Below are 22,520 nucleotides of genomic sequence, written 5' to 3'. Positions count from 1 at the left end.
CCGCTAGCTCGACTTATACTGAAAATAAAGGAAAAGTAGTGGCATCATTCAAAAAAAAAACAGTAAAATGGATCAACGGGAAACGGAGTCTCTCAGTTAATCCATTTTACTGTACATTTCTCCAATCGCAACTTAAAATGATGCGGCCAATTGCGACCCACTGACGTTCAGTGTTTGTCAAATTCAACTTTTTTTTTGAAAAAAATTGAAAAAGTGCATTTCTAGATCGAATTTAACAAAAAGTTACTTGAAAAAGTTGTGTCTACGGCAATTTTATATCCATATGCCAAATTTTATGCAACTAGGATAAAGTTAACGTTTTGCTTATTTTTGACAGATATCCCCTTTATTTTAAAAAACAAGTTCGGTTAATTGTCATCCATTCATGTATACATAACAAACTCATCATGGAGTTTAACTTTTCTGATAATTTTTTACTTATACGGACATTTTTAGAGAGAAATTAAAAATTTGCTATAAACATTTTAACATGACTGGTGAAAAGTTTCAATCACTTGGCTATTTTCTTAAACAAACGTCAATACCTTCAATTTTGAAAAAGCAGACACAACTCAAAAACTGCAATAAGTATTAATAAAATTACTAGAGTTGAAATTACATTAAAATTTCAATAATCATATTTACAGATTATTTATAAACACTAACTAGGGCGGTAAGGATGCTTAATCACTTTGAATAAAATTGTTAAGTAGGTCTTGACAAACAAAATGCATGCTATGGTAGTGTCAAGATGTTGATTTACTTGTCAAATTTTTAACAGTTATTGTTGCCATAATGTTGTCTCTTCAGGAAAGAATAGAAATAGTTTTAATATGTGGTGAGAATACACCATACCGGCAAGTAGTTAACATTTTTAATGAACGGCATCCAGGAAAAAATGTTCCAACATACTACTGTGTCAAGAATAATGTCGAAATTCAGAAAAACAGGATCCGTAGCAAATCAATTTAAGAAAAAGCACACTCCAAGTAAATATGATGAGGAGGCCCAACTTAACATTTGTTTAAAAGTTATTGAACAGGGGCAAACGAGCTTAACCGATATTATAAAAAATACCGATTACAAGAGAGAAAGTGTTAGAAAAATTTTATTAAAGAATACATTTTGGCCTTACAAGCCAAAATTTATTAACACATTGAAAGAACGAGATTTTGATGTCCGTTTGGGGTTTTCATTCTGATTTCAAAGAGAGAGAGAAGAAAATGTAAAGTTTCCGTATAAAATTTTATGGACAGATGAGTCAACGTTTTCTTCAAATGGAACGGTAAGTTCTCAAAATTGCCGATGGTGGGCCCAAGAAAATTCCAATTTCCCAGTTGAATGTGGTGATCAGTATTCCTTTGAAACTAATGTATGGTGTGGGATACTTAACGACCAAATAATTGGGCCATTTTTCTTTAGGAAAAATGTATCATCCGTCGGTTATCTCAACCTTTTTAATAATGAGGTTAGTGAAGTTTTAGATAATATGCCTTTAAATATTAAATACGACCTATGGTATCAGCTTGATGGCCCACCAATACATCACACGGTTGCTGTAAAACAGTCCCGCCAACAAATGTTCAGAGGCAAAGTTATTTGACGTAACTGGGAACATTATTGGCCACATAGATCACCCGACTTGACGCCTTTAGACTTTTTCTTGTGGGGTTACCTGAAACAAAAAGTGTACCGAAGTAGACCATTTACTGACATACAACATCTGGAAAATACCATTCGCGAGTGCTGTGCAAATATAAATCCCCGATTTATCAAAAATGCAGTTACAGATGTCAGTAGAAGGACCATAATTTGTATTTAACGTGGAGGACGACATACTAAAATGTAGGCTATAAGTGTTCGACAACCCCATTTAGATCAATAAGTAATTTTTTGTACCCATTTGTATTTTGTATAATATTATTGTTGTTCAAAATTTATAATAATAATAATAGTTCTATCGAAATTATTTGCATTTTTTTTTAGTTGCCTCTGCTTTTTCGAAATCAAACGTTTAAGAAAATAGCCAAGTGATTGAAACTTTGCACCAGTCATGTTAAAAATTTTATTGCAAATTTTTAATTTCTCTCTAAAAATATAAGTAAAAATGTATCAGAAAAGTTAAACTCCATGACGAGTTTGTTATGTATACATGAATTGATGACAATTAACCAAACTTGTTTTTTAAAATAAAGGGGATATCTGTCAAAAATAAGCAAAACGTTAACTTTATCCTAGTTGCATAAAATTTGGCATATGGATATAAAATTGCCGTAGACACAACTTTTTCAAGTAACTTTTTGTTAAATTCGATCTAGAAATGCACTTTTTCAATTAAAAAAAAAAGTTGAATTTGACAAACACTGAACGTCAGTGGGTCGCAGTTGGCCGCATCATTTTAAGTTAAATTTAAAGCACAAACAAGTGCCGAAGTTAAACTTCATTGAAACTTTTCGAAAAAAAAGTTTCCCATATGGTGTGAACTTTAATGGTGACACTGTATATAAATAGATAAGTACTATTCAGATCATTCCCATATTGATTTCAATTTAAGAGCCAATATGGGAATGATCAGAATAGTACTCATCTATTTATCTTTTGATTTTCATGGAATTATTTTCCAGCAGCTTGACTGCATTAACCTTTCTTGATTATATATATATATATATATATATATATATATATATATATATATATATATATGTATATATATATATATATATATATATATATGTATATATATATATATATATATATATATATATATATATATACATATATATATTCTCGTGAATATTTGTCATAGTAGGTATACTTGCGATAAATTAGGCCCAAAATAATTCTTAATATTTGAAATTACATACTGTTATTCAAAAATCACTTTTCAAGGACAATGTTTCTATTACTGATAATAACAGTATAATGAGAGTGAACATTATCAATTCTAGGAGTCAAAAATAGATTTTCTGACATAACACTAGTTATTATGAAAATAGTATTTTTGCCAAAATAACGTAGGCCTGGTGGTTCTGGAATCTTGGACTATTGGGTTTACATTGCATGCTCTTGGATGTTAAAATAATGATTGTATGTTTTAGTACAAGTAAATCCTATCAAATTTTCAGGAAGTGTAAATTAGTAAACAACTCCAGCTACATTGGATTCTCTATATTTGCAAGGATATCCAGACTTCACTTTTATACTAACATTTTCTATATTCATGGTTTCAGTTTCATGTTCATTGATCATATTAACCTGAAATATTTTGCCTCGTCTCACCCAATAATTTATTTTCTTAGCATTTTTGTACCAGGGTAGAAAATATAGTTTTGAATTATTTAAATTTTTTATATTTATATCGTAATTTTCTTTTATAGTGATTTCAATAGAGGAATTTCTCTCATAAACGTTATAATTGCCACTGCATCTAAAAACATAAATCTCTCAGTTCGTCTTCTCACAACTAGAGCTATAAACTTTATCATGAAAACTTTCAGTATAAAGTTATGTAGAAGTTATTCATAGTGTAAATTATTTTCAGATGATAAACTTGATATCTGAATTCGTACCAATTAGCCATTACTGTACTAATTCTCTTAAGTGAACTTGCAATAAAAGTGATGTAACGTTGAACATTTTCTTTTATAATCCATTGGATTGTTGTCAGATGAACGTCAAACCTTTTCTGGTTTTGGCCGAGATAATAATAGTAATATTTATTCAGCATGAATGATTTTTAATGTACAACTTAGAAGATAAATAAAAATATGGAAGAGTAGTCAGTCAGCTGGCCTAAGGTAAAATAAACTGAGCATATAGCAACACTCATTTCAAAAGAATATTGAACACACACTCACACTCAAACCCAAAATGTAAATTCAAAACATTATATACAAAAAAAAATGTTGAAATCGCATTTGGTAACTTCTTATCTCACTTCAACTGGTGTTTTGAACTAGCTTTACCATAACAAGATAGACACAGCAACAGTAAAATTTAATTTTATAGAGATTAACATAGAGAACTTGAAAACTTGAAACTTAATCGCTCCTCCCTGTATAACATAGGAAAATGCTATAACCTAATAATAACCTAATAAAATGAAAAAAGGAACCCGATTCGTAGCTATATGGTAAATTTTCACCAATACCCTAGGTGTCAATTCGAAAATATAAAACACATACGCATGCAATAACATATAATATATATATCAGAATTGTTTTTAAATACGCTCACCAAATTAAGGTAGATGGACTCTCCTGAAGTCTTCAACAAATGCCACTCTTTCCCAAAAAATCTTACGGAACTCGAAAATGTTCTCTAAATCAACTAAATTGAATCAAACCATGAATACTTCCAAAATCCAATAAGTATCACTTCTCTAAACAGTGACTTGAAATATCTCACTATTTCAATTCACTCAAAATTTCCTCTAGAATTTCCAGCTATTGTAGGAAATTCAACTGGATTCACCAAATCTCCGCGCACGACTGACTTAATTCTATTAACCAAATTGCCACCTTAACTCTGTTAGGGGATGTAATTTCAATTAATTTCATAAAAATTCCCACCAATCAGAAAGTCTGAAATTGTTTCCAAGACTCCAGTACTCCAGACTCTAGTTTCAGTTTCCTGTACTCTTAACGTCCTTTACATGTCCAGCGAATAAGTCCGCAAGAATTCCCGACTGGTGTCTGATATTTCTAATGTCGTGAGCCTACTACTGATATATAGATGTCACTGCAAGGGTTATTTCGATATTGTCTCTGTCTCGAATAATAGGTATGTAGACTATCTCGGATGCCTGAATTTTATCAGGTCGTTCACCTTTGAGCTCATAAAATGAATTTCGATATTTATTATACGTTTAAGTACTTTTTGACTGTTATTCTAAATGGGGTACACAGACTGAATAATATATTTTCGACCCTTAACGTCGTGATAATGAAATTAATGATGAGGTTGAATGTTCTAAAATATCAGATTTCTTAAACATCAGGCAGTTGATTTAAACAACTTTTTCTTTGAATGGCTTGGCTCTAATTGACCTAAAACTATTACAATACTCCCCCTTTAAAAAAAAGTTGCCATAACTTTTCTCACTTCATGCTTACTGACAAATACAACAACGCCACCTCATGTCGAATTCAAATATGAAAATAGAATAGGTATCACCTCAAGTTACGCGACTTTCGGTGGGGTTGTCCAGCGTGCTATTAAGGGTTTCCTAACGAAATATTATTATTTTCAATTTTCCTAAAAAAAATTGAAATAGGAGTGAACGTATCTCCTGGTTTACTATAGTTTCCGTTATCACATCATAACAGAGGCCATATTCACTCACGATTCACTGTAGTCTTTTACGCCGGTATTTGGTTAACCAACTCCTTGGTGAATTTCCATCTCAACAATTTCCATGTGATTTGCTACTCTTTATTGGTCAGTCAACGGCACATTATTCCAGATACGATTCGATTTGATTGAATTCAGATTGAATCCAATCTACACAGATCCTAAGTTCATCCTACAAATTTGTGCCGCACTGATTGAAAAAAAAAGTCTTTTGGTTCACTCACTCAAGCAGCTTCGTTAATGTCTTTGTTCACAGTCCAGTGTGTCTGGGGCAAAACAGGGTAACTGCCAGTGATATGATTGGCAGTCTGCTGGGGTTCTGCGATGATTAGCAATGACGTCGTCGGTTCATCTGATTGGGCTTCTCTGGGACGCTCCCGTTGATTTATCCACCAGGTCAGGGTATTCCACAAACTTGCTAGTAATGATATTCCACACCCTATAGTTTGATACCGGTGAACGCCATTCAGGGTAACACCTATAGTGTACTTAACAAGTCCGTACGTGCTGATGCCTAATTTCGTTTCGCTGCAATATCTTAACTGAAATGGAGTCGCTCAAATACGTGGATTCTGGTTCTGGACACTTTTTTACGTCTCTGAGAGATACAGTAGAAATGTTCACTCTCTCATCACTGCAATCGTACATTATCCCGGTTACCGATACAGAATAATGCATGACCAGCAAGATAGCAATCATTAGGAAAATCCAGATCGTGCTGCCTTTTTTCATCTTATTGCCCAAAGCTGACGAAGGATGAGTGGACGGTCCTACCTAGATTGGACCTCGATCATTTGTAATGATGTAAAACAATCAGTACATTTATAAATAAAAAGGCTCATAATAAAATAACTGAAAGTGAGTGAAAACAAAATTCAGTTCATAGGTCATCTACTATCAATCCGGGTCAAAGATAGACACTAGTTCGACAAACACATCAATAATTTAGCTTGAAAGGAGTTAACTCCGGGCTCTTCAAGTAACGGCACTCCTCTAATTTGCTCAAATGCATACTCATCATTATACTTTCTTTCCTGCACTCCTCTAGTCATTCATCCACTCGTATCGTACATTCATCTCACTCATTAATTTCACTCTCCATCATTCAGTTCTCATTTACTCATTCACTCAGTTACATTCTCTTACAAGTTCAGTTGATCTGGTTCTCTCCGATTCCGAGCGGATCTCCTCAATAATTGGGGTTCCTCAGTACCTTTCTCTACATCAACATTTTCCTTCTCAATCGCCGCTTCTTCCGAGTGATTTTCGAATTCTATCCACTGGCGAAGAATTGGGATTCTTTTTTCGTTTTCCTCTTCCTTACGTCCATACCTAGACGCCCTCCCAGAACTATTCGTCATCTCCTCATCATCGTCACCATTATTACTTTCCTCAGAATCATCCCCTTCAACAGTATAGGTTGAGTATGACTTCAGCCGATTCACGTGTACTTCCTGTTCGTCTGTTCCACCATCCTTCTTCACTCGATAGGTCACTGGACCTATTACCTCTATAACCTTGCATGGACCTATCCAGGGCTTCACGAGTTTCGTTGATATACCAGGCTTAACGTGCATCCACAAGATATACACTTGATTTCCGAGCTCACACGTCCTCTCCTTCGTTTTTTTGTTGTAATGTTTTGCTCGTTCCGAAGCGTAGTTTTCTGCACAGTCGTATCTGATTCGCTGCGGTCGAATGAAGTCTTCCACAGACAACACTTGCTCACGTCCATGCAGAAGGAAGAACGGGGTATATCCGGTGTAAATATGTACGTTTCCGCGGTAAGCCATCAGTACCACCGGAACCCATGTGTCCCAGTCGCATTTATTATCTACTACTTAATGTGACAGCATATCTTTCAACACTCGGTGCATCGGTTCAATTTAACCATTCGACGTCGGTGCGTAGCTCGAAGTTTGGATCTTCTTGATATCCAACATTTGACAGACAGCCTTGAATAGGCCAGACGTAAAGTTTGCCCCTTTGTCAGTTAGGAGTATCCTAGGGGCTCGCTCCATGTCGGTACACGATGTGTTCCACGAAGGCTCGTGCAATTGTGTCCGCCTTTTGGTCTGGAAGGGGGATAGCTTCCTCGTACTTCGTAAAATAATCTTGGAACGTTAATAGGTAGCGATTCCGCTACCGCACTAAAGGGCCCACTATGTCCATATACGTCAGTCCCCAGGGTTCATAAGCCGTCGTGAACTTTTGAAGAGGTGCCTTTCTATGATGTGAAGTTTTTCGCTTATTGCAAGATTCGCAAGCTGCCACATAATTTGATATTACCGCCCTCATATTCGACCAATAAAATCTCTCAATGTTTATATGAAAGTAGCTGTTTCGAATGGGCTTTTCTTCCAGTTTTTGTGATCTACACATCTTTGAATAGAGATAACTTTTTGAAATTGATTGCTTCCTTCCTTTCTTTTGGAAGATTCCCACATTTTTTTTATATGAAGATGGAGAAGTAGAAAGTCGAAATCTTTCTTTCCCAAAAATTAATCTCTTCTAAAAATATACTCCTTTCAGTCTTTTATTTCATACTATGCTTACTTTCATTGACTACCATCTATCTAATTATCTAATAGGCAGCCCTCAAAAAGTATAGACAACCCAATGGAAGGATGCTCAGTTGTGCAAATAAATAATGGTTCGTACTGCTCTGTTCTCGATTTACGAATATTGTACATGATTAACTCTTAAGTTATAACGTCTACGGAGCTACTTTGTATTAGATATTTAAATTATGCAGGAAAGCTTGGGTTACAGAGTAAAAAAAGAGTGAACTAATCGAGTAATTCATCAAGAAAATGATTCAGGAACTGTAGTTTTCGAAATTTTAGGAAATAATTAATTACTTGAAAGAAAAAAGTTAATCAAAATACTTCGTCAAAATCAGTGTTGTATTGATCAATCCACAAACGCCATTATTTTCATTCCATAAAGCATATCAAACAACCCAAATTGATGATCACAGCAAATTACACACCGAATTTGAACTTTTTTCTTTTAATTTGTGAAGTCCAATGTGCAACTTTCTCTAATAGGTAAATTATATCGTTGTACCCAAAAAAATTATTATAATATGAGGCTGTCGATGTACAGTGTGACTTACGTTACAAAGATCTTGTCATTCTGTGAATTTTTGAAGATTGACACAATGCAAGTTTGTGCATTGAATTTAGTACTAATGAAACCCTTGAATCTCGATATGTTGGTGGTGTCTCGCTATACCAATGTAGTAACCCATTTCGATTAATATTATTATAAATACATGTGAGGTCCAAAAGTGTATCTTCTTAAAAACCACTTGCTTTCTCCAGGATTCATCTGATCCTTTATCCAACCAGTAATTCGTCACTTGTTTTCTTTAATGGAAATATTCACAGTGGTTTTGAGTCGTAAGTAATCCTTTACCTATTGCATAGCACTTAGGTAACATTTATTGTATGTTTCAGTGCATTACTTTTTCATTAAATTTCTAAATGACTCAGATTATACAATTCAAATATACAGAACATCAGTATTGACTTCATAATACCTACATACTTTATACTGAAAACGTTCTATACTGGTATAGAACGGTTATACGGTTATACTTCTGGTATAACCGGAATTGCTGGAAAAACGCCATTATTTTCATTCCATAAAGCATATCAAACAACCGAAATTTGCCAATTATCAGGATATGAACTCTATTATTTTCCAAAATACAGCTAACCGCCGGTCATCGCACTGTATTAGTATTATTATCAATATGAGCTGTATGCTATAAGCGCCTTTGAATATTACTGGAGTTTTTTCCCAACACCAAATCGTTTTTTTTTTTTACACCTCGACACGTGTTTCGATCACCCAAGTGATTATCTTCAAGAGAACGATAAAACTTTTTCTTATCTTATCTTCCTCTTGAAGATGATCACTTGGTGATCGAAACACGTGTCGAGGTGTAAAAAAAAAATACGATTTGGTGTTGGGAAAAAACTCCAGTAATATTCATTACTACACCAAAGGTTCCAAACAGTACATCATAAATAAGCGCCTTTGTTCAGAAACCATTAATAAAGTCTATGTTATGATCATGGCAAACTGTTGAGATGATGAATGAATGATATGAAGAACAAAAATCCGACATTTTCTTACTGAGTATATGCATAATTTGCTCTTAGTTGAATTGAAGGGGTTATATTTTTAGGAGTGATTAATTTTTGGGAAAGAAAGTTTTTGGCTTTCCACTACTCCATCTGATACAAAAAAAGGGATGAGAGAATCTTCCAAAGAAAAGAAAGAAGTAATCAATTTGAAAATAAGTAACTCTATACATGGATTCTTGCTCTTAGTGTTAATCATTATACTTATAATGTAATATTTGTAATGTCAATTAGAGGAAATACAAATCAGTGCTACAAACTAGTATTGATATTTGGTCAAACTTGTTATATTGTTTCAGAAGACACTTCATATGTTTACATTCATTGAAATAATTCCAGAACTATTAACTTCATAATGCTGATTTCCAGAGTTCAGAGATATATTGACTTCGAACGAAGGATCACAAATTAATGTTTTCAATACATTTGGAAAATATATTTTTTATTTCAGTGGGCACTAATTTTTAGTTTCAACTGATACACTTGACCAACTGACTCACTTTCTCCCAGTTTGGCTTTGCTCAAGTTTTGTACTAGTTTGCAAAGTAAAAAAAAATACGTAAATTTTTTTTACTTATATTTCATTAAAATTGTCATAAACACTTGACAGATAGATATATGGAATCGGCATAAAACTCAAATCAGCAACAAGCTTAGCTTCATATCGACTGCCAAATGAAAAATAACTTTTTGTCAAATGCATGCATTCTTGGGTAAGTGTAACACCATTGATGAAACCTTTGGCAGGTCGAAGCAGCGCTGTTAGGTTTTGAATCAGAAATGTTTTGTTTTATGATTCCAGTCTCATCTAGTTGCCTATGGTTAAAACTGTGGAGATCTCATTCAATGGTCGATGTCGAAGCTTGGCTTTGCAATAGACTGTCGTGGGGACTCCTGTTTATCTTTGATAAGCAAGGTTTGAATTTTGTGTAGATCCTTAGGATTGTTTTTTAAAGAAAGTTGAGTTCAACAGTCATTTCATTGTTCAGCCTAACGTTACTGATGGAGTCTGACCTACTCTACTATAGGTCCAAACAGCATTGTCTGGTGTTAAATCATAAATGATTTATTTCTAGGCTTTGATTCTATCTATGAAGATGTTTAAATTTACTATATTAAACTTCATTTTGTAATTATGACACACGTCAAATAGTAGGTATCAATGTATTTAGTTATTGATGGTAATAATTCTTGTGAAATGAAGACATCCTTGGTATAACTTCATTCCAAACATGGTAAATATCTTGAAATGTTCAGTGAATTATTTTTCAGGTGTCAGTGTTTGGAATAAAGGTCCCTTGTACCCACGTCATGTGTTCCATATTCTATTTAGGGTATTTTCAAGTTTTTTTGTCATTTCTCGAAAGGCTCAAAATAGGAGGAAGTGGAAAAAATGGCTCAACAGTTGCAGTAAGACCCTCATTATTATTAGCTGTTTGCTTCATGCCTTTTATTTGCTATTGAGCATAGTAGTGACAAATTAGTAGTGGAATAGAGTGTCAAGATTGTCAATGCCTGAAAGTTCTAGTAGGTCAAGTGGTACTGCCTTTTTCAATCAAACAGCAAATTACACACCGAATTTGAACTTTTTTCTTTTAATTTGTGAAGTCCAATGTGCAACTTTCTCTAATAGGTAAATTATATCGTTGTACCCAAAAAAATTATTATAATATGAGGCTGTCAATGTACAGTGTGACTTACGTTACAAAGATCTTGTCATTCTGTGAATTTTTGAAGATTGACACAATGCAAGTTTGTGCATTGAATTTAGTACTAATGAAACCCTTGAACCTCGATATGTTGGTGGTGTCTCGCTATACCAATGTAGTAACCCATTTCGATTAATATTATTATAAATACATGTGAGGTCCAAAAGTGTATCTTCTTAAAAACCACTTGCTTTCTCCAGGATTCATCTGATCCTTTATCCAACCAGTAATTCGTCATTTGTTTTCTATAATGGAAGTATTCACAGTGGTTTTGAGTCGAAAGTAATCATTTACCTATTGCATAGCACTTAGGTAACATTTATTGTATGTTTCAGTACATTACTTTTTCATTAAATTTCTAAATGACTCAGATTATACAATTCAAATATACAGAACATCAGTATTGACTTCATAATACCTACATACTTTATACTGAAAACGTTCTATACTGGTATCTGAAATATTTTGTCAGTGGTTAAAAAACACTTTCATGTTTGAATTACAGATATCACTGGTCAGGTAATATATCTAATCATTCTTCATTGGAACTTGTACATCCAATTTTTGATTACAATGACATTTTCTTGTTAAATACTGTGGCAATAAGTGGTAACTCCTATGAACTTTTTTCATATCAGTACAAAAACACTGTCTCTCGACGCCAGTTTTGCTAACCAAATTAGTATCATCAAAAGATGAAAAATACTAAGTTTCTACATCTAAGGTAGGTCTATTTATACTTACACATCATTACCTCAGTTAATGGGGTCGTCAAATGATGTTCAATTAATGAATTCCGAAATCGTGTTCATTTGTATTAATATCCTAATTCCTAATTTATATGACTACCTAGTATTCACTTGGTTTATATTTCTAATTATTACATAATATTACTTATAATTATGTTTATAATTAGAAATATAAACTAAATAAATAGTAGGGAAATAAAATGTGGTTACTAACATAAAAATTAGGAATTGGGATATTACAGTGTAAGTATAAGTAGACCTATCTTAGATGTAGGAACTTAGTCTTTTTTTCATCTGATGATGATAACTTTGTTAGCAAGACAAGTATTGAGAGACAATGTCTTTGTTTTGGTGTGGAAAAAGTTTTCATAGATTCATTCTGAGGTGGAAGTGGTAAACAATAATAGAGTACTTCACACCGAGGAAGTGAGGTGGATCCAGAGGTACAAACTCTTTTTGAAACGAACAGATATTAAATTTGTTGTTAAGAGCACATAGTGGGTGAATAGGAAATATTTCACTCACTTTTGCAGGAAATTGAATATTTTAGTTCAAACCTGATAGTACAAAAATGTCTAACCAAAAAATAGTTATCTTATCTCTAATATTGATATCTCCTTTAAATTATGATATTTATTTTAGATATATTTTTCATAGTTTTTTACAAATATATTTTTGAGAAGGACTATTTAGTTTACCCATAAACGGAAAGTTGAGGCATAATTTGGTAACCATCTTGTTAGTCTAACAATCACATTTATCACACACTTGTTTGTCATTGGTACTAACATAGGTATGCACTTTCTCTTGGCTTACTACCCAAACTTGATTATGCATGTGTCATCTGAAGTAGTCTCCTTTTTTTACAAAAAGTAATGGTACTCTTTCGTGTTATTTTTCTTTTGGAGCTAATATACCATTATTCATTACTTACAAGAATCTTTGCATGAACCTATTTGCAATTGTAATTAATGTTATGTATCGTTAATTTTTAAATATATAAGGTTTGTGACGTAAGACAATGAACTACAAACCGAGTTTAGCGAAAGGTGTGTAGAATATTTTTTCTGCGACCATGGAACATTCATCTTTTCAGAAAGAACGTACCAAATCCACCACCAATTTCAGGAAACAGAAAAAATATTTAGATGTCGAATGTCTACAGTGCATGGTTATCGTGAAGCTTCAAATGTGATTGCTGCTCTGTGATGGATCAAGGCTGATGGACTTGGACGTTTTCAATGGTTTTAGTATTATTTTTTGTCATATTGTTGGTGAATTATTTGGTAAAATATAACATTTCAATCAAATGAATATTTGTACCAAATTTATAATTTTATTTCCTGATCTCCTTGGTTTATTTGAAGAATAAAATATATTATTGAAAATCAAGATTTGCTTTTTTGCTAAGCTTCACTTAGGCGCCTTTGCAGCTGTCAGTGAAATTTTCAAAATTTTTTGGACACTCATCAAGTTTTTTCATTTTCAGATGAAATTGAAATGAAAATGACAGTTTTTCAAATTATTTATTTATTTAGGGGCAAACCCATTTAAAGTATAAATTACAATATTAAATTATAATTAAAATAAAATCAAATAAGGTACCGTAATAAATACAAATTGCAACTAAGAATAGCTTAGAAGATGTTAATTTAACGTTTGAAAGAGGTTAATTTAGAGTAAAAAATGACAAAAGACAATGAGCGTCAATAAAACATATAGTACCTTAAACTATACATTAAAACATTGAAGCACAATATTCCATAATTCGGTTTTAAAATAATGCAAGGAAATGTTGAACATCTCAACATCAATGTTACTATTGGCTAATCGTAACATTCTTGGAATGCAGCTATTGAATGTGTGGTTCAAACGATAAAATGGTACATACAATTTTTGCTGCTGTCGAGTTGAGCGGTTTTAAACATGGGAGTTCAGCACAACTGCATTTTTTCCTATGACTCTTTAATGGTCCAAATTCTGATTACAATTACATTTCCTTGTTAGATACTGTGGTAATAAGTGGTTACTCAAAAAAATACACTTTTTCCAAATCAGTACAAAAACACTGTCCCTCGACGCGTGTTTTGCTAACCAAATTAGTATCGTCAGGAGATGAAATATACCAAGTTTCTACATCTAAAATAGGTCTATTTATACTTACACATCATTACCTCAGTTAATGGGGTCATCAAATAATGTTCAATAAATGAATTACTAGATTGTGTTAATTTGTATTATATCCTAATTCTTAATTTATATGACTACCTGGTATTTACTTGGTTTATATTGCTGGTTATTATGTAATATTATTTATAGTTATGTAACAATTAGAAATATAAACTACATAAATATTAAGGAAATAAAAGGCAGTTACTAAGATATAAATTAGGAATTAGGATATTACAGTGTAAGTATAAATAGACCTATCGTAAATGTAGTTTTTTTTTCATCGTTTCATAATTATAACTTAGTAACCAAGACACGTGTTGAGTGGCAGTGTTTTTGTTTTGGTGTGGAAAAGTTTTCCATAGATTCATTCTGAGGTGGAAGTGGTTAACAATAATAGTTGAAGTTTTATACAAGACTGTTTTCCCATGTGAACGACAACCCTCAAAAATCAAAACTTGTGCAGGTTGAAGATTAATGAGGTCTTTATATAATTCCTAGCACTGCCAATTCTCCTCGTCCAATAGTGCTGTGCCTAGATATTGACCGAGATTCTACAGATACCTGTGTTGTTTCCTCGACAAATACAGATGTATATTTATTGTACAGACAAGCATTTATTTACACTCCTGAGGAGACTATGTCCCACCAAGAGTAATTTCTGAGTCATATGTTACCATTAACCAAAACTTTCGAATGTGTCTCTCACAATCTATATTATACACTGTGATAGCTAAACTACAGCCTGATCTTGACGTTTCTGAAACGAACGTTTTTCGACTTATCAATAATAATAATGATACTTTTTATTCAAATTGGCATCCATATATAAGTACAAAGTTTACATGGTAGTAATTATAGTAACAAACACTTGTTTATTTTATATATCATTTAAATTTATATACAATATTTTACATTAAGACTGTCACTGTTGTAATATTTCCTTCCATTTCTTCAATTCAATAATCGTTTTCTGCCCCTTTTTTCAAGAGTCAGTGTAATGGTTTGACTTGTTCGATTGATGACCTGTTTATTGTGTGGAAAATTTTATTAAATATAGGATAGAGAAAATAACTTTTGTCAATTTTTACGAAGATTTTTATTTATTTTATATTGAGAATTGTTTAATAGACCGAAACCAGTCGTAACAAATACAAATCTTAGTATAAATTGGACAAAAGTTATTTTCCCTATCCTGTATGTAATGGTTTGAATTCTCAATGTATATTTCTTTTTCGGTTTATGTAAATAAAATGACACTCATAGCTATAGGCGCTGTAATTTGCACATTTTAGGATAAAAAAGAAGTTATTATAATCCAAAAGACCTCTATAAAATAATGAATTGGTTGTTCGGGAATTAGTACGAGAAACACATAATTTGTAATTATTTCTTGTGGGATAATCGTGAATATTTTCTAACAATAAACTGGTTGAAGTAATGAGGTGCTAATCCAAGCAGTATTTTGAGTATAAAATTATGAAGAAGTAAAATGTTCTATCCTTGACAGAAATACAGTCGCTAACTGCCTAGTACTTCCTAACAGGTGTACCTGTTACGCTTCAAAAGCAATCTCATTCCCTATTTTGTAACAACCTAAATGAATAGATAAACCCCAAGAAAGAAGAATTGAATAACTATTTTGTCATCATCATTCTTTGTCCAATGTATCTCAGTTGCAGGTTACGATAGAATTTTCTGTTTTGTCATAGATTGGTTATGCTTTGATTGATGAGGATATCTACTTCATTCTACATTCTTCAGATTTTATTAAATACAAAGATCATGATATTTCCTGTTTCATTATTGTAATTCCGCATAGTTTATTTCAAGGTTTTATATGTTTATGCTCTGTCATATATAATAGGTAAACGAGCAAATAAAGAGGAACATGACTAGGCTATTAATGAAATTGTTAAACAAGCTTGTTGTGTAATTACTGAATTCAGTAGAGAAAAATTTTAATTTTGCCAGAATAAAGTGTAGTTTATGTGTCAAATATTTTTTAAATCTGGTATGGAGTTAGACCCTGGCCGGATTGAATTTTTAAGCAAATTAGAAAGTCTAAGGTATAAAACAACTACAGAATTCTAGGTTCATCCGATTGGACATATTAAAACTTGCAGCCTGCTCATCACATTCTATGAATAAACATGAAATAAATTACAGTCAAACAAAAAAAATTGTCTCTATTTATTACAGTACTCAAAAAAAATTATAATTTGTATCAGATAGAGGATGATGTTAGAAACTGTCTTCAAGTCGATTATCACAATTATGAATAAACCTATCTGTAAAATATGATCACTAAGATTGCAACAGTTATATTCAAAACTTATAAAATACTGCTTTAATGTTTAGTATAATTCTAGGAAATACATATTCTTTTTGTGGATATGTTTTCTCTATCAAATTTAAAAACGGATACCTTAAATATGTTTGATATGATGCATATAGTTTCTAAAAAGTCACCAATGAGTGATAAAAAAATTCACTATTTAGAAATAAAACGGCCAAAAATAAAGTATTTTGTAAAATATCTAACTACCACAGTGACTGCAAAAAAAACACAACATATAAAACCATATTATGCTTTGAAAAATTATTTATATACTGAAGCAGATACACATACATCATTATTTTGGCAAAAAAATGCAGAATATGTGAAAAATGCATGCCAAGTAGCGTAAACAAACTACACATGCTGTATGTACCAAAGTTAAGGTTCGATAAAGTAGTTATGGATATTCTTGAATTTATTGCAATGTCATATATGGTTATAATTGACTGTTTTTGATATTTTCTAGATATATTTTTAATATATCTATCAAATTCAGTTATAGATGTAATTCAAAATATTTTACAAATAACATGCAAAATTGCATATAACTTATCACTTACACAAGCTAAATATGTGATATAGGTACATGAAGGACTGTCATTATTTTGATTTTAAATTCTACCTTTCAGACTGAAAGTTGTTATTGAAATATGTTTATTTCTCTTGACTGATGAGTAAATGTATCACAAGATATGCATTGAAAAATATTTTCCCTGGCAGCTAAGTATTAAATTTTATATTAAATTGAAATTTAAATTGCAATTTATATGTTGATATGTAATTCGCTATTTCTCAACTGTATTTTTACAGGTTATAATTTTTAAAGTAAGTTCTTCACTTTGGATATTTTGCAAGTTTTCAGTTTTTAGAACTCATATTATTTATCACTTTTGTATCAATCTGAGATTTTAATTCACCCTTAACGAAAAAAAAAAGCAAAATTTCAGGTATCCAAAACCCATTGAAAGCGTCCCTTGTCCTGTATCTATCTTTCCAGATAATGAAAGTGTTTTCTGTTAACAGGGAACCAGTGTTTTATCGCCAGTCATTCCATTTTCAATGGTTCTTCTTCCAGCTATTGTAATATACCAAAAATCCATTCAAGATATATATCAAAACCACCCATCATTATATATACTTTCATTTGGTTTGGTGGCCGCCAAAGTAACCAATAGACTTGTGGTAAGTTTTTAATAATTTGTAACTGTACTTTTATAATTAGGAATATAATTACAATATTCATCTGAATTTTGAAAAATAGTTAGGTTAGGTTAGGTCCAAAGTGAGTGGGTCTATTCGACCCTCCACCGCAATCCGCAAGGGTTTTATTGTGGCTCACACCTATTCTCACTCGGCCAAACAAACCCAGTTTCTTAACGAAGCCGATTAGTTTGTATGCTGAATGGTCTTTCAGCTCAGATGGTAATGGTTCGGCTCTGCCGAACTCTAAAGACCTGATTCGGTCCCCAGCGGGGCAGGCACAAAGTATATGCTCTGTTAATGAGGTAGTCGGATAGTCAAGTTGCAAGATTCCCACCTTGATACCCACGACAACCTTCCCATATGATGGTTTTTGCACGTCAGCTACACCTGACGATGCCTTAGATTCGGCCATGCAGGGCTTTTTCGCCTCTGGTTTTGGTGAAACGTCACTTGAGCGCCAACGTTTGCTAACCTGCTCATGGGGAGTTAGTTCCCCCGACCTGAGACAGATTCTGCGTACGCCGCAGCTCTCGCTCCTGAACAAAATTCACAGGGAGGTCAATTGGAGCCGTAAACTCGACATCCATCTCCTCTGTAGACTCGCTCCTGAACTAAATTTACAGGGAGGTCAGTTGGAGTCGTAAACTCGACATCCATCTCCTCTGTAGACTCGCTCCTGAACTAAATTTACAGGGAGGTCAGTTAGAGTCGTAAACTCGACATCCATCTCCTCTGTAGACTCGCTCCTGAACTAAATTTACAGGGAGGTCAGTTAGAGTCGTAAACTCGACATCCATCTCCTCTGTAGACTCGCTCCTGGATTAAATTTTACAGGAAGATCAGTTGGACTCGTAAACTCGACATCCATCTCCTCTGTAGACTCGCTTCTGATCTAAGTTCACAGGAAGGTCAGTTGGAGTCGTAAGCTCGACATCCATCTCCTCTATAGACTCAGCGTCAGAAAGAATTTTTAAGTTTACTCTGTCCATAAACGTCCCACGAGTAGCTAGGGAAAGAAGGTCAATCACGGCAGAGCCCCGCATTACGACAAGGCGATGCTACGACGAAAGGGGGCGCCCGGTATCTCGAAGGTTCCGTAGAGACAGCTGTTAGGCTCAGTGTCATTCATCCTCTCGGCACGGATACACACACCTTAGGATCAAGCCATCGTTGGAATGCCATTCAGTTAGGGAATAACAGAACCACAAGTGATTCTGTCATTCCCGTATCCAGCGGAAGCAGGCATCCGATGGCCGGTTTGCTCAACCCCCACATCCCAAGCCAATGCATTCGCCGAAAACAGCATGCACAGTGGTTCAGGCAGTGGAAGATGAACAAGGACAGCCAACCCGCCTTGAAAAATAGTAGACCATATCATAAATTACACCATATAATTTGTGTATATAATGTGTCAGTTTAGTGTTGACAGCCAATGAAATTGTTTGCTGTGACATTATTATGATGTGTTCTGAAACATTTACCTTCTCACCTATATTTTCTTGGCATTCTAGTTATCCCCAAGTCTTCATTAAGATATAAAAATCGTTTATGTTAGGGTACTTGATGTTTATAAACAAATGTAACTTCAATTACACCATGATCAAATGAAGTGCGTTTTTTTTTTATTGTCAAATATTACGATTTTAATGAACTGACATAAAACTGATCCTTGTTTCACACACATATCGCATATCGAATTGTTATTATTTCTACAGGTTGCGCAAAAATAACTTCAGCTTTTTTCATTTTCAAGAATAACTATTCACATTCTTTCAATTTTATGATGAAGATATAATGACCGTTTTCCTTTAAACACTTCAATGAAATCAAGTCTGGTTACCTTGCTATTTAATATTGAGGGAATTTTCGAAGATTTCTAAGAGGTCATATTTCAAAACAGGTCCATCTTCATAGTCGTTAATAATCTCACCAAAAACATTCATGTTCCATCGGTTTTAATAATTTTTACTGCGATAAGAATACCTGTTTTTCATGTCTGATTGTGTTCATTCCCAGATCATTATTAACGAATTTTGATTCATCAAAAAAGTTTATAATAAAAAAATCGTCCACTGCTATATAGATATACAGCTAAGCTATACAGTGTGTTTCAAATTCGATCCTCACCATTATGATCTCGGAAACTATGAGAGATACGAAGATGGTTAAAATTGGGCAAAGTTGCGCATTTACCTGACTAACAATATGCCTTTGAGAATATTTTACGAAAGTCTCAAACTGCCTTTGAGAAAGTTCTGAAATTCTGAGTATATCCGGAGATATCCGGAAAAAACAAATTTCGGAAAATTGTTTTTTTTTTGACTTTATTTTTCGAAGGATTCGAAAATAAATTGCACTTCCACATTGGACCCTTTTTCCCTGCTACATATTGGTGTTTTCAAATTTGCTATCCGACGTTTCGTCTTCCGGCCACCATCATCAACTTTATTTTTTGTTAAGGTCGCTACATAGGATTCTTTCTGTTTTGAATAGAACCAGATTTTACCTTCTCAATGATGTATCATAAGTTATCATTCCTTTTCGAAAAATTGAATTGAAGATATTGAAAAAAAATAATTCTTATCATAATAGACTTAGATGTTTCTTAATTTTACTTTCAATTAGTTACACTCAATGACATTTTGTTATTGTACAAGTCATTGAATTTTAGGCGAAAAATGGCTTTCACAAATGAATTAAAAAAAGTATTACAAATACGATAGAAACAGTGTTAGGACATCGAAAATGTATTTAAACTTGTATCCCGAAAGACGACAACCAAATCGAACTATGTTCAAGTTATTGGATCAAAATATCACCGAGTTTGGTTCATATGAAAAGCCGAGGAAAAAATACGTCGGTAATGATTTTGATCCGTGTTATGTGCTATTATCTTCAATCTCACCGACGTTTCGACAAAGTCTCATTTGTCATCATCTAGATATTACTGTTAAGTGTTCGGAAGTCGGTCGACCTTACTCGATCCGCTCCTTACTATACTGGTAAAATGATGTTTGTTACGTGTTCGGAAGTAGACTGTCCTTACACCTACTATATAAATATTGTTGATTTTACCTGTGTTCTTCTTCTTGATTTAACCTCTTCTTCCCGTAAAAGTTTGAAATGTTGAATCTAAAGTTCAAAAGTTCTCAATATTCAATACACATACGGAGTTCTCTTTCGCAGTGCTATCCTGATATTTTAAAACCTTTGAGAATCTTATTAAAAACACATGTTACAAACTTCCCCTTTGCTTCCTCCCAAAAAAATTCTAATCTAGTTTAATATAATTAATGTGTCCATTACCTAGAAAATCACCAGATACAAAATTAGTCAGTGAATATAAATTTCCTGACTACTCTACACTTTTACAAATAATAATAATAATGATATTTATTTCTTTGGTTGAAAAGTACAAGTAGTGTACCTATAAGACTTTTGTGGCATATTCCCTGGGAGAGTCGTTACGTTAGTGGGTGGGAAAGAGACGTGTTCGAGGTAATCAATGCATTGAAGGATAGAAAGTATCGGAGAAATTCAGTTGAAATTTAACAGCGCAGTAGAATTATAAAAATAGTGGTATAATAATAATAATGAATGAAAAATCGGCTTGAAGAAAAAACATGGCGGCAGGCATTCAGTGGAGTGTTAAGGAAAAAACATGGCTGCTATCGAGTTATATAGGGTGTGTGCTGCGTTAAAGAGAAAACATGTCTGCTAACGTAAAAAAAACATGGCTCATGAAAAATCTACAAGGTACCAATATTGTTTATGTGCAAGGCCATCAGAAACATGATTATCCAACCGCAAAATTTCACGAGTTGGATATACCTACACGCGATGTGAATTTGGAGGACTATGACAATACGACTTGGATGGTTCCCACATTCGACAATAACAACAACGAGGGTGTTTCACTTTGTATGTATCACATTCACAACCGAACCAAATATAATTGCAGTCTTCGAAACGCAGATATTCTAAACAAATGTCTTTGTGATATGTTTCCAAATGAAAATGTATAGTAAATTTCTATTCAAATGTTTTATTTCTTCTTTTTTTTACCAAACTTCATCAACTGATGGTGGTGGATACGTTTTGAAATTCCTCCATAACTCCCAATGCCGCGTGTTTTTTTTTGACCCCACCCCCTTTCCCCATTTTCCACCTAACATTTGACAAACGACATGTATTCAAACACGAACACGAATAAACGCATGTAAAACAACTCATTTTGAAATGTCATTGCTGAATACTCTGCTCCTCCCATTGCCCTATTTTCGAACATTAACTCCACAAACTTTTGAATATAAAAACGTTTCTCATTGGGATCGCACGTTGAAACGCTACACTCCTGTTAAACTGACATGTTTTTTAAATTATGTATTTTGAGACACCCTGTACACATTGAGGAATCGCATGTTAAACTGATAGAGCCCTGTTAAACTGCTATGTTTTTTTTTAAAGCTACACACACCCTGTATACTTCGATGGCAGCCATGTTTTTTCTTTCACGATGGCAGCCATGTTTTTTTCTTTAACACTCCACTGAATGCCCGCCGCCATGGTTTTTTTCTTTAAGCCGTATTTTCATTCATTTTTATTAGTTCACCGGGATTTAACAAAATCATTAATTTTCCTTAACCTTTGACATGTTCAGCTGATCATTGCCTATCTCCAAATTCAAATTTCATAATAAATTTCCAATTTTTGAAATAACTACTTGCGTATTGGAGACCGTTTTAGCAAATTATTCGTTAGGGCACACCATATACCATGAAAATATCTTTTTCCATATGGTTTATTATTGCTTGACTAGTACTTGTGATGCACTGTTTGGAAA

The 22,520-nt window shown here is 33.3% G+C and overlaps 1 protein-coding gene across 5 annotated transcripts in view; it reads left to right on the top strand.

Annotated features, from left to right (window-relative positions):
• Positions 1–22,520, top strand: part of bbc (choline/ethanolaminephosphotransferase 1 bbc) — an 85,938-nt gene that overhangs the window by 43,434 nt on the left and 19,984 nt on the right. For 3 of the 5 annotated variants that reach the window (XM_074177032.1, XM_074177031.1, XM_074177034.1), the window contains 2 exons: positions 10,779–10,916; positions 17,498–17,656. In XM_074177032.1, the coding sequence (XP_074033133.1) occupies positions 10,779–10,916; positions 17,498–17,656 (297 nt within the window). The remainder of the gene's footprint in view (positions 1–10,778; positions 10,917–17,497; positions 17,657–22,520) is intronic. The other 2 variants (XM_074177036.1, XM_074177035.1) reach the window with 1 other exon arrangement.

Source organism: Leptinotarsa decemlineata, unplaced genomic scaffold, assembly GCF_025532065.1.
Source record: "Leptinotarsa decemlineata unplaced genomic scaffold, Ldec_3_MD MMD2_tig00002159_RagTag_RagTag, whole genome shotgun sequence".
Taxonomy (NCBI): Eukaryota; Metazoa; Arthropoda; class Insecta; order Coleoptera; family Chrysomelidae; genus Leptinotarsa; species Leptinotarsa decemlineata.
The sequence above is the reverse complement of the archived record's forward strand: the minus strand, read 5'-3'. Positions and strand labels throughout refer to the sequence as shown.